Raw genomic sequence first — 12,531 nt, forward strand, 5'->3', positions numbered from 1 at the left:
GGCAGGGCACACTTTAAGGATTTTAGGAGAAGAGAACCGAGTTCTCCTTCAGGTGTCTTCTTAAGGACTCTTATTTCTCCTTGTTTCAAAAGTGAAATTGAAAATGGTATATCTTGCAAAGCAATATTTTTTATTTGTTGTTTCTCTCCAATGAAAACTAAATAGCAATTGGCCTGGCAGGGTAATAAGGAACCAGCACAATTTTTGAACAACCCATCAGGGCTTGCATTAATTTGATCACAACCTTTACAACAAAGAAAAAAAATAGTCCAAAGCATTAACACTCATCTAAGTTGCATACCACAAAATTCAGGTTACTGGGGATTCTTTGAAGCCGCATCTTCAAGAAACATTAAGATTAATTGGAACAGTACAGCAATTGCATCTGGACATTTTGATAACCATGGAAATGAAACGTCTGTTTAGAAGTTTCACATCTGGATCAATTCTAGAAACCGCTAAACTAGTTTTTATAGAACAAAAAAAACGACCAAGAAGGGAAGCTACCAAAAGTTAAGGAATTTTTGAATGATTTTACTCCTCTTTCCATTTTAAGGATCAGTTGCTAAGTGCACTTGCAACATCAACCTGTGACATGTTATCCGATATGCCAGCCACACATGACCCTATCTGGTGCAGTCACACCAAGATTAACTCCCCTTCCACGACTCAAGCAAAGCTTTAGTGGAGGAGAGCAAGTATCCCTCTGTGCCACACCTCCCTGCCAGTGAGGATGGGGGCAAGTCCTTTCCCTCACACCATCCAACAAGAGTAAGCCAGGGAGGGCCTTGCAGTCCAGAGAGGAAACAGAAGGCAGGGCTGCCTGCCTGTGCAGGGAGGGCTAAAGCTTTCCCCTCTCCCTTCTCCCTTCTATCTGTCAAGAAGGGTGGAGCAACAAAGCACAGAGATGGCAGGACCACGGCATTCCCTTCTCTCCAGCCTACAAACAATTAGGTGGGAGGCCCTCAGCTCTCCCTCCAATCCGCTGCTGCCGCCTAGAAACCGGAACATGGGAGAGCCACAGTCCCCCCCACCCTGACCTCCCACAGGCCAATGGAGATGCAGAAGGACATCTGCCCTTCCCTCCTGCTTGCTACCAGGTGAATGGGAGCATTGTAGCCCTCCCTCTCTGTCTTCCTGCTTGCTGGAGGGCTTGGCTGCCCTTCTTTACAAGCAACCAAGAGATATCCCTCTCCTCAATGCCATCACATCTGTAACAGGGGTATAGATGGCGATTGAAGCAGATGACAGGGTGGTCTGCCCCTCTCTCTGCTCATCTTTTTGGAAAGAAAAACAAAAATAAAAAAATTGACATGGCATACCACATGGGCAACTGCATCATCACAGATAAAATTTTTTTACCTGCTATAGAAAAGTGCACTAAGCATTTTTCTTTTGGGGTTTAGACTATGGATTAACCAACTTTACCCTGTCTCGTACTTCCTTTTTCAGTGTACCCATCACCTAAAAACTCAAGGATCTTATAAAGGAAAGAAAGAGGCCAGAATCTGTGTCTTTCTACATTAGACAAGACATTACCAGCACAACTTTATTATGCAACCAGACTGTTTGCTAACAAGATCAAACACATAAAAAACAGGAATTCAAACGCTCTTTCAGTGAAAAAATGTAAAAGTTCAAGGTTCCAAACGTTCATTCAAGTATTAACAAAATCTAATCAGTCACAGAACGCATACAGCCTAATCAATGTCTGTAATTGACAATTACTGTAATGCATAAAATCTTTGGTCATTACATGGCAAAGATGACTTATGCAAACTTCAGATGGCATAGGATGATTCAGCCATACCCGGCTTAGAATAGGAGTAAAGGGAGAGAGTGCCAAAGTACATCATTGAGAGTGTAAGATACCCAATTTGATGAGTAGTTTTTATTAGTTTGAGGCTTTTGTCACACGGACTAGCACGATTCGTCTCCAAGAATAAGATGTCATATTTCACATTAGAAAAGCATGGCTAACAGATTTAACAGCGTCCAACAAATAATAGTAATAAAACAGATTTCAAATAAAACCAGATGCTCCTAAGATCAGCAACTATTGGTGTCATCAATCTTCTGATTTCTCTACATCTCTTCTCTTCCCATATATTAAACCACCCTCCTGTAACCACAAATTTAAGTTTTTCATAATTACAAAAATCACGAATTATAGAAAATAAAAAAAAAGGTTTGAAAGAATTCAGGGGAAAAAGACGATATTACCTGAGGATCTGGAATTGGTTTTCTCCTCTCGACGTAACGGAATCTATCCGAAGCTGCCGCCAAAGCTGCCTTTTCCTAAAATCCATTAAAACCAGATTCTCTAAACCCTACACTCCCAAAACAGCGACCAAAAAAAACTAGATAACTGAAGAAATAGCAAAGTGAATAACAAAGGAATTATGCTACCTCCTGCTCTTTCTTGAGATCTTGAGCTGGTTTGACCCAAAGGAAATAAGCTAGAGTGCCAGCAACGACCCAAGAAGCTATATTGCTCCCTCCTCTCAAGCCACCCAAGGAATTGTTGACGAAGGATCTAACGTTGCCAAAGGATCTTTTCCAACTACTCGTCATCATAACAAAATTACAGGGATACCAAGGGTTGCGAACGTCTTAGAGTCTTCTCGAGTCTCAACAGTTAACTGTTCAGGAAAGACGCACGGAAACAAAGAAATTGTGGAGTTCTTGGACCGAAGGATCAATATCAGTCCGTGGAAGTTCGTGCCTCGTGGGTGTATGAAAACCGGGCAAGCGAGCCGCTATTGCAAATTCGTCGGGCGCACACAAACGAATTATTCCATATTTTGTTCTATTTATAAACTATATATCCCCGTATAGAGATTTATTAGTATAAAGGATAATTAATTTATTTATCTATTTGTCATTAAAATGTATAATAAAATACTTAAAAGTGTTAAGGAATAATCCCACATAGATTAGTGATTACAAAGATCTTGAGTTTATTAGTTGGTAAAAAGGTTTCCTAACTTGGGTAGTCATTTTGGGATAGGGCTTTGGATCCAATCCAACTTAACATGGTATCAGAGCAATAACGCAAGTCTTAGGTAAGTTTCTTTGAATTTTATAAATCTTCTTTCCATTTTTAGCAATATCTTTGAAGGTTTTTCCCACATTTATGAACTGATAGGGTAAAGTTTTCGTTTTTTTCCTTTTTGTGCCTATCTTAGCCTATTGGGTAATGATTACTGTTTCTATTTGACTGAGTGTTAAGTTTTAAAAGTATTTAATGATCCTAATTTAAGGAAATTTCTCAAATCTGCCTGTGTCGTCAACTTAATGCTTGCATCATCATCCATATAGCCTACACTATCTTGATTTCTTGCAATTAGGTCATTTTTTCATTGATGAATGGTCTCACTTGTTGGAATTGATCACTATTGGTTCTAAATTGAATGAATAATGAATTGGGTGTTGTATTGTCCTAATTGAATTCAGTGTGGGGCCCACTTGACCACACAAATATTGAAATTTGGGGAAAGTGTTTTCCTTTGGTTAATTGACGATCTAGTGTACTGAAGTTTGGTGTTTGGTGATATTTAATGTCTGATTCCAACACACAGGTTGTTGTCCAAATGACCGCTGAGAACTCAGATGTGAAATTTTCTCAGTCTATTCAAATAACTACAATCCGATTGAATGGATCGAATTATGTAAACTGGTCTAGATCAGTTTTGATGTATTTGATGGTCATAAGAATGGCAAAATATATAAATGATGATCCCCCAGTACCTATTACTGAAGATTGGGTGGCAGAAGATAATTTAGTAATGACCTGGTTAGTAAATAGTATGGAATCCAGATTTAGTAATCAGATTTTGAGTTACAATATTGTTAAGGCAATGTGGACTACATTGGCTTCCATTTTGTCTCAAGAAAGTAATTTATCAAGGATCTATGAGTTATATGTGAAATTATTTAATATGAAACGTGGAGGTAAATTAATGACAAATTATTTCACTGAGATGAGGGGAGTACTACATGAGATTAGTACATTCCATCTTTTGACTATGAATGTTGAAGACATCCGTAAGAAAGAAAATCAGATTCAAGTAGCCCAGTTTTGGATGGTTTGGGGCATGAGTATGATGCTATTAGAGCTCAATTGTTGGTTAATGAGGATGTGACCACTCTTGAGTAAGCTTTTAACAAAGTTCTTCGAGCTGAAAATGTACTTGAAAATAAGAATGAGTCAGGTGGAGCGCTCTCAGAAGCAGTTGCTCTTAACCTTCAATCTTCTACTGGTAAGCCCGACTGTCAGTTTCATGGTGGTAATAATAGAAGTAGAGGTCGCTCTTACACAACCCATGGTTGTGGCCGAAATGGTTGGGGGGATCGAAAATGTGTTTATTGTGGTAAGACTAATCATATTTTTGAGAAATGTTGAAACAAATTTGGTAAACTTACTTGGGCCAATTCTATAGTCACAGATAAGGACACCTCCTCATACACTGGATCGTATGAGGAAATTCAACAGTTATTACAGCGACTGGGTCAACTGACTGTTTCATCTATTACTTCTCAGATTACCGCGACTCTTCCTTCCTCAGCGAGTGCCACGATGGCTAGTACAGGTATGAATGCACTAAATGTGTCTCATTCCCCCTCTTGGATCATTGATTTAGGAGCCTCTACACACATGTCAGGTATGCTCTCTCTATTTCAGTCCATTAGTCCATCTCATTCATATCGTCGAGTTACTTTAGCTGATGGGTCCACCTCTCCCATGTAGGGGGAGGGTATAGTTCGCACTACTCCATAAATATCCTTAGATTCTGTTTTATTTGTACCAAAGTTTCCAATTAATCTCTTGTCTGTGAGTCATATAACTAAATCATTAAACTGCTCAGTAACCTTTTATCCTACTTCTTGTATTTTCCAAGACTTACAGACCAAAAGGACGATTGGTTCAGGACATGAGAAGGGAGGGCTCTACATGCTGGATGATGTATCAATTTCTCGAGTTGTAACTCTCATTACTACAGATTCTTCTTACTTGTGGCATCTGTGCTTGGGACATCCCTCACCAGCTAAGTTGCGTTAGTCTTTTCCTTCTCTCGTTTGATTGTGAATCCTGTCAGCTAGGAAAACATCGTCGCTCTAGTTTCCCAATTAGTTCTAGTCAAAGCACCAAGTTGTTTGAATTAGTCCACTCTGATGTATGGGGTCCATGTCGAGTTCCTAGCCCATTTGGTTTTAAGTATTTTACGTTGTTCATTGATGATTTTAGTAGAGTCACTTAGGTGTATCTCCTACGGGAGAAGTCCGAAGTATTTGATGTATTCTTCAATTTTTTCAATGAAATAAAAAATCAATTTGGTGCACGTGTTCATGTAATTCATATTGACAATGGTTTGAAATATCTTAACCATAAATTTTCAGTATTTTGTGAGTCTCATGGTATTACTCATCCAACATCTTGCCCTTATACACCACAACAAAATGGGGTGGTTGAACGTAAAAATAGACATCTCTTTGAGGTTACAAGGACACTATTATTGCACATGAATGTTCCTAAATCTTTTTGGGGAGATGCAGTTTTAACTTCTTACTACTTGGTTAATCGTATGCCCTCAACTGTTTTGAGTGGTCAAGTTCCACTTTAGGTTTTAAAACCCAATTGTAAATTGTGTGGTGTGGTTCCTCGTATTTTTGGATGTACCTGTTTTGCTCATATGCTTGGAACTTTGGTCGATAAGTTGTCACCTCGGTCTGTCAAATGTTTTTTTTTTGGGATGGGGCCTTGGACCTAATTTAACATGGTATCAGAGCAGGTACTCATATATGGGCCTACACCTAAAAACTAAGTACTTGTTGAACCACAAAAAAAAGAGCCTACACCTAAACTGTCTACTCCTAAATTATCCACTTGTAGAGCCACAAAAGAGGGTCTACACGTGAGGGGAAGTGTTAAGGAATAATCCCACATAAATTAGTGATTACAAAGATCTTGAGTTTATTAGTTGGTAAAGAGGTTTCCTAAGTTGGATAGTAATTTTGGGATAGGGCCTTGGACCCAACTTAACAAAAAGCATTGTTCCCCAACTTGCCAATTTGACTCACAACTCAGTGATTCAACTAGCAAACCAATGAGTTGGCTCCCCTTTTGAAGTTGCCGAGTAAGGTTAGGCGTGGAATCATTTTTTCTGTTTTGGGTGGTTTGTTTTTAGAAAGCTGCTGCCTTTATTTGGTCAGTCTCATAGGATTCGGCTCATCATCTTCTAATGAAATTTGATAGTTCGGGATAACTAGGTTTTTCTAGTCTTGCCATTTGCCATGAGCCTTCCCTGCTCGGATTGCCAAGCTCGCGGGGGAAGAGACTTTCTGAACTTGAATTTCAAGGTAACGGAATTAAGAGTCTGAGCCGGAAAACCGTGCTTCTAACTGAATCGCAATTCAGCTTTCCGTAAGAAGGGTTTTGCTAGAAAACCCAGTGGAGCATGTCAAGTTGATGGGCTCAGATTCCTCTTGTGCATACTTTAATTACTGTTAAATTATATATACTTTTAATTAATTACTTCCTAATTGACTCACAGTGGAAGAAGAATTAGCCTTCCTCTCCACACGGGATCGCTGAAGGGTGATGAAGAATTAACATAAAAGCTGTTACAGTAATCAAATTTAAGATTTAAATAGAATATAAATGGATTGTCAGGGAAATACAAGAAAGTAATTAGTAGTTCAACAAATTTCAGCAATAAGGTCATAGACAGAGAGATCCAACAGAGGGTGTAGAGATAGCTTTCTACTTGCTCAAACCAGCCGAGGATGGTTCCTCTGCCTTTACATACACAACCTACCAAACATATCAAGAGAAAACAGAGAAACTCCCCCTTTCGCTACATAGAAAATGCACAAGCCCCCTGCTCTGTTTTTACCGGTGGAAGCAGACAAATCCTTTATTTTGGCTGGTTTCACCTCCCCCGGCTTCTGCATCTCACTGCCCCTTTGTCTCCATTAATTTTTTGTTAATTTGTAGCTTCCTTTCGGTCAACAGGCCGCTGTGCATACGTCCTTGCTAGATCTGTTGTATTTCATGTGGCTCTTCACCAGCTGCCCCGCTGCAAGAGCAGACATCAAAGATAACTCTCCAGCCAAAACTGCACCGGCGACTACAGTGGCCAACAGCTGGGCATTGGCTCCCGGAGATTCCATGTTTGCACCCTTCACCCCAAGTAGATTCAGGCATGCCGACTGTGAAGGTAGCTGCGTCCCGCCACCAACTGTACCCACCTGAGGAATAAATGTTCCGTTAGCCATTGAATTTCAATAACCTTCGTTCACATACATAAATTGAGAGGAATAGTGTATTACCTCGATGGAAGGCATGGTCACGGAGATATGAAGATCTTTTCCATCGTTAAGAGGCTCCAACATAGTAATGCAGTGAGAACTCTCAACATTCTGGGCTGGGTCCTGACCAGTGGCGATAAAGACAGCTGAGACTATGTTGCTTGCATGTGCATTAAACCCACCCAATGAACCAGCCACAGCAGAACCTGCAAGATTCTTCAGCATATTTAGCTCCACCAATGTGGAGACGGAAGTCTTTAGCACCTTCTTCACCACCTCCTCCTTGATGATGGCTTCACAAACTACAGATTTGCCACGCCCTTCAATCCAATTTACTGCAGCAGGTTTCTTGTCCGAACAGAAGTTGCCTGCATGGATCCAATAATCTAATCAATCAAACCGTCTGATCTAGCGAGAAACAATTGATAACTAAATTTTCCTGGATCTCAACTTGGACCAGAGGGAAGGCATGCAGAGAGGGAAAGAGCAGACGGAAAATATTATTGAAGAAATAAATGGAAGCTCTTAAATGACAATTTAAAAGAGACCAAGAACCAAATCTTCTCATAACAGACAAAACGAAAAATAGAATTAAAAAGCTAGGAGGAGAATAGAGAAATTGCAGTTATCAGAGAGAGAGAGAAAGAGAGAGATGATTCATAGAAGACTGCACATCCCTACAGAGGTCCCACAAAAGAAGAAAAACTGATGACAGAAATAGGTATTACTTTCATGGAAATGATGGATTTCTATGAAGACATGAACTTATTAGCCAACGACTGAAGGTGGGGAATAATGACCTGAGATGCTAACAATCTCCATGTCCGGGAAATCCGCCTGGAGAAAATCCAATACATTTTGGACACCTTTGGAAACCATGTTCATCCCCATAGCATCCCCAGTGCTGCAACTAAATCTCATGTACAGATTCTTTCCTGCAAGTGAGCATCGGATTCCCTGAAGCCTCGCAAATCTGCTTGATCTGCAACCAAAAAAGACAATCAACTAAAGGAATCCAGGAAACAATAAAAACCAAATGGGAGAAAAGCTTAACGTCTATTTGAGAGGATCCAAAAACAAATAGAGGAATAGAAAACACAATACCCAATAATTAAGAAACTACAGGGAATATTTAATACGAGTTATGCTAGACCAGCAAATCAACATCAGACCTATACAAACTCGGAGACATATAAAACACCGAAATACAGCAAACAACTATGCACCAAGTGTACACTGATTAGGCAATTACTGTAAAAAATAAGATACTAAAAAAAAAAAAAAAAACAGGTAAGATGAGTAATGTCCCCCATCTTGTGGGTAAAACTTTTGAAACTCCAGTTCAGGCAAGAAATCTACATCAATTGAACATTTTCTCGATCCGTACCAGGGTAACCCGAAAACTCGTTATAAGGCAAAGGATTCAGCGTTTGAGTTGAAAGGGAAATTCCACCAACCTGTTAAATACCATAGCCAATGTCTCGAAATGAATTGGATCCTCCATGAAAAATTTCAGCTCTGCCGCCCTCTTGGCTGTACCAAACCTCACCACAGGGGCCCGTGTCATGGCGTCTCTCATCAGGACGCTCGTGGCCCCACCCGACATATTGATTGCTTTGCATCCCCTGTTAGTGCTTGCCACAAGACAGCCTTCGGTAGTCGCCATTGGCACGGAAAACTTCCTGCCGTCGAGCAGGAGGGGGCCCGCAATTCCGACGGGAATCTGAACGTACCCGACGGGCATCTCGCAGCACTGTCCGAAAATGGAGGCGTAATCGAACCCATCAAGCGGCAGACCATCGAGCGAGAGTCCGGTGGTGATCTGAAGAGCCTTTCGTCGAATAGATGCAGCGCGATAGCAATCCCCGAGACGGGACTCGAGCGAATATGAAGGAACAGTTCCGGAAACGACGGAAGCGACAATCTCGGCATCCTCGCCGGTGATCTGAGGGGGAGGAAGCGGGGGAGGGGTATCAACGACGGGAGGACCCACCGGGTGGCTGATGAATTCATCCGGACGAGAAATCAACGACTGAACGAAATCGATCCCGAAGAAGCCGAGGAGGTAGATAATGGAAGAAAGGAGGGAGAAGATTGCAAGAATCTCCCACATGTTGAGCACGTGAAGAGGGGTGGAGGTACGGATCTTCTCCCTCCAGCGGCCCATGAGATAATAGGCGGAGGCGAAGAAGAGCGCGAAGAAAACCTTGTTGGTTAAATGAAGCGGGAGGAGGAAGGCATCGGAGGCCTGCGCCGGCGGGAGCGGATGATCCACCCCTTTGGCAATGGTCTCCTTGCGGGATGAGGATTTGGGGAATCTCCGTCGAACGTCCATCGGGAATTTGAAAGGAGACAAAACTCTGCAAGTCAGTTCCTCTCTCCCACTCTCTCTCTCTCTCGCTCTCGCTGCTCTCCTTCCCTGAGTCGGGGAGAAACAGGGGTATTTATAGAGAAACAAGGTATCCGACCGGAAAAAAATAAAAAAGGAGAAAAGATGAAAAAACGAAAAACGAGAGACGAGAGAGAGGCCTTCTTAGAAAAGGAAAAAGAGAGGAAGGCGAGGAAGAGGAAACCTGCGCACTTTGTAAATGTACACCAAAGGTTGAGGGGCGCGACGACCCAGGGGATGCACACGCTCCCTACACTCGCCCGATTTCACACGCCTGACACAACTAACTACGTGTTCTACCAGTGAGGCCTTCTTCCAATGAGCCGATGAATCTGGGTTCACATTTAATCCCCCCGCCTCACCTCGACTAGCCGCCTCGTCGATTCAATGACAGGGGCTTTTTAGGAAACCAAGGGCCGGGATGTTCATTGGGAGAAACGATCGACACGTGTCGAGCGAGAAACGAGAGCTGAAATCACGTGCAACGCGTCGGGTTCCGAAACTGCGGAAATCATGTGCAACGTGTCGGATTTCGAAAGTACGAACAGTGGCGGTCGTGAGAGAGACTGTTGGCCATCCTTCAATTAATCGGCAAAATTTACCCATCTGAATAGATGGATGCCAGCAAATGGTCCCTGCCATGGTCCCTAAACTGGTTGCGCCCACCACGTGCATTGTGACAGCTCATTGCGAGACGATGACAGGTCCCACCACCCTACACGAAACGCAGGCTCCGGTAGGGCTGCGCCACTGTGATTGAATGTTGTTGCATTGATATAATACCGTTGAGAGATCACATGGAACAATTCCAATTAGGCTACATCAACACATTAGTTGACGGTAATAATCCCAATTATTAGGAATTTAAAATTATTTATTTATGGTAAATAATGAGATAGCATTGGGAATCCACATTAATTAAGAAGGAATTGTCACATATAATAAGGATCGTTGGTACGACCATGACTGATTTTCATATTCATCTTCAAACGTTTTTAATATTTTCCATATATAAAAAAAAAAAAAAAAAAAAAAAAAAAACTCAACATCGCCGGTGAAGTTTTCCAATCGCAGCAGCGTCAATTGCCTCACACTTACGGAAGAGTTTAGAACTAGACAAGAATTGATCGCTGTCCAATGACATTTTGATCCAGCAATTGAATCCGATAAAGATTTTTCAAATTTGTCTTCGTCTTGACTGTGGACTAAGAAGCACGAGTATTTGAATAACCAGCGCTCAGCGAAGAATTGGTGGCTATGCAATACATGGCCTTGACTTGATGAGAAAAATGAAAAACTTTCCCGGCGTCTTCGTCCGCCAACGAGGAAGAGAATGACTACTACACAGGGGAGCAGTAATTCTTTTGCAGCGATAGTGGAACGAATCATGTCATTTTGAGATGAACAAGTCTTAATGAATCTTTGTCAGCACGATCAAACGGCGAAATGGGTTATCCGAGACCAATTTAAGAATCGTGCTTCACGTTTCTTCAATGAAAAAATGTTTTTTTTTTTTTCCCATAAAGAATATATATCAGATGAATTCAAACGTTTCTTTCTGAAAGAGCAAATCAAATCAAATTTAACGACTACACGTTTACTAAAAAATTTTCTGAACTAACGACGAATCCGTCTATACTACTGAAAATTTAAGACGGTTCAAGTATTATATATACCAGTACTTGGAATTTGAGTTTCAGTCGCCAGAAAGAAGCTAAGATTTCAAGTCGTCCAATCAGACATTGATGGAGAAGAAAAACCCCAGTTGCCTTTCATCTTCTTCGCATAAAACAAACAAAGGTCACAGCTTTGAAGTACGATTAATCAGCTTTGGCCTAATACACTGCACTCTCGGTGCAGGTCGTGGCTGCTTTGGATTGACTAAGGTCATTCCTGTCTGTAGTCATGGAGGTAACGATCATAAACGATAAAAAGTCAAAAAAAATTGTCCTCTTTATCTTGATATATTCGAGTCTTTCGATTAGATAGATGGAATTATTCCCACCCAATGACATTGTCACACAACTTGTGTATCGGAGTTGTTGAAGGATATGAGTGAAGAAGAGTCCAGAGATTGCATTTGAAGAAGATGAAGACTCATGGTGGAGATAGAATTATCTGACAAATAACCCATGGATGTGACAAAAGGAATTTTATCCCACTTGCACAAAATCCATACGAATCGACGGAAAGCAAACGCTGGAATGCATGATGCCTTCTTCTCTTGTGAATGGATCCTCTTTATGCTCTTTTATAATTGAAAACACTCCAAATAATTTTGGTTTTTTCCTTTTTTCCTTATTAAGCAAAAATAAAAATAAAAATTAACCTTTCATTGAAAGTTGTGGTAAGTTTGAATTGTATAGATTAAGTATGAAGTAGCCTTTAAAGTTTTCCATATTTGGACAGTTACTTGTCTTATATTTGCAATTTGTGATGTTTTTTCTTTATCTTCAATTATTTTATGAGACCTCCTTTCATAATAATTTTGGCTCTTCTTATTCAACATGGTATAATCGTAATTTAAAAAGCTAAAAAAATAATAATAAAAGTCAACGATGACACATGGATTTTATGTTGAGCCTTGGATTCTAAGTGTCTTTGTCGACCATCTCAGCTAGTTAGACTTTCTTAGCGGTGTCTTAGTATGCAGTAGAATTAGGGTTTAGCACCAAAAAGGAGGTTGGACTCAAGTCTAGTCAATGTAGACTGTAGCTATTTTTTATTAAAAAAGTTTTTTTCCTATTTATAAGAATGATATTCATTTTATTTTATCTATTAATTACCCTTTGTCTCCAATTTATCTTTTAAAAAGTAATAAAAATAAGAAA

At 40.6% G+C, this 12,531-nt stretch overlaps 1 protein-coding gene across 1 annotated transcript; it reads right to left on the reverse strand.

Moving 5' to 3' along the window:
* Positions 1–6,624: 6,624 nt before the first annotated feature.
* LOC137945666 (3-hydroxy-3-methylglutaryl coenzyme A reductase 1-like) lies at positions 6,625–9,857 on the reverse strand. Its single transcript, XM_068791631.1, has 4 exons — positions 8,769–9,857; positions 8,112–8,293; positions 7,333–7,679; positions 6,625–7,251 (listed from the first exon to the last, which is right to left on the reverse strand). The coding sequence occupies exons 1-4, from the start codon at positions 9,644–9,646 to the stop codon at positions 7,009–7,011; spliced, it is 1,650 nt and encodes a 549-aa protein (XP_068647732.1). The 5' UTR covers positions 9,647–9,857; the 3' UTR covers positions 6,625–7,008.
* Between the last annotated feature and the right edge of the window lie 2,674 nt (positions 9,858–12,531).

Source organism: Aristolochia californica, unplaced genomic scaffold, assembly GCF_029961685.1.
Source record: "Aristolochia californica isolate CCGP_79_NKW_82.1479 unplaced genomic scaffold, dmAriCali1.0.hap1 SCAF_12, whole genome shotgun sequence".
In the NCBI taxonomy this organism is placed as follows: Eukaryota; Viridiplantae; Streptophyta; class Magnoliopsida; order Piperales; family Aristolochiaceae; genus Aristolochia; species Aristolochia californica.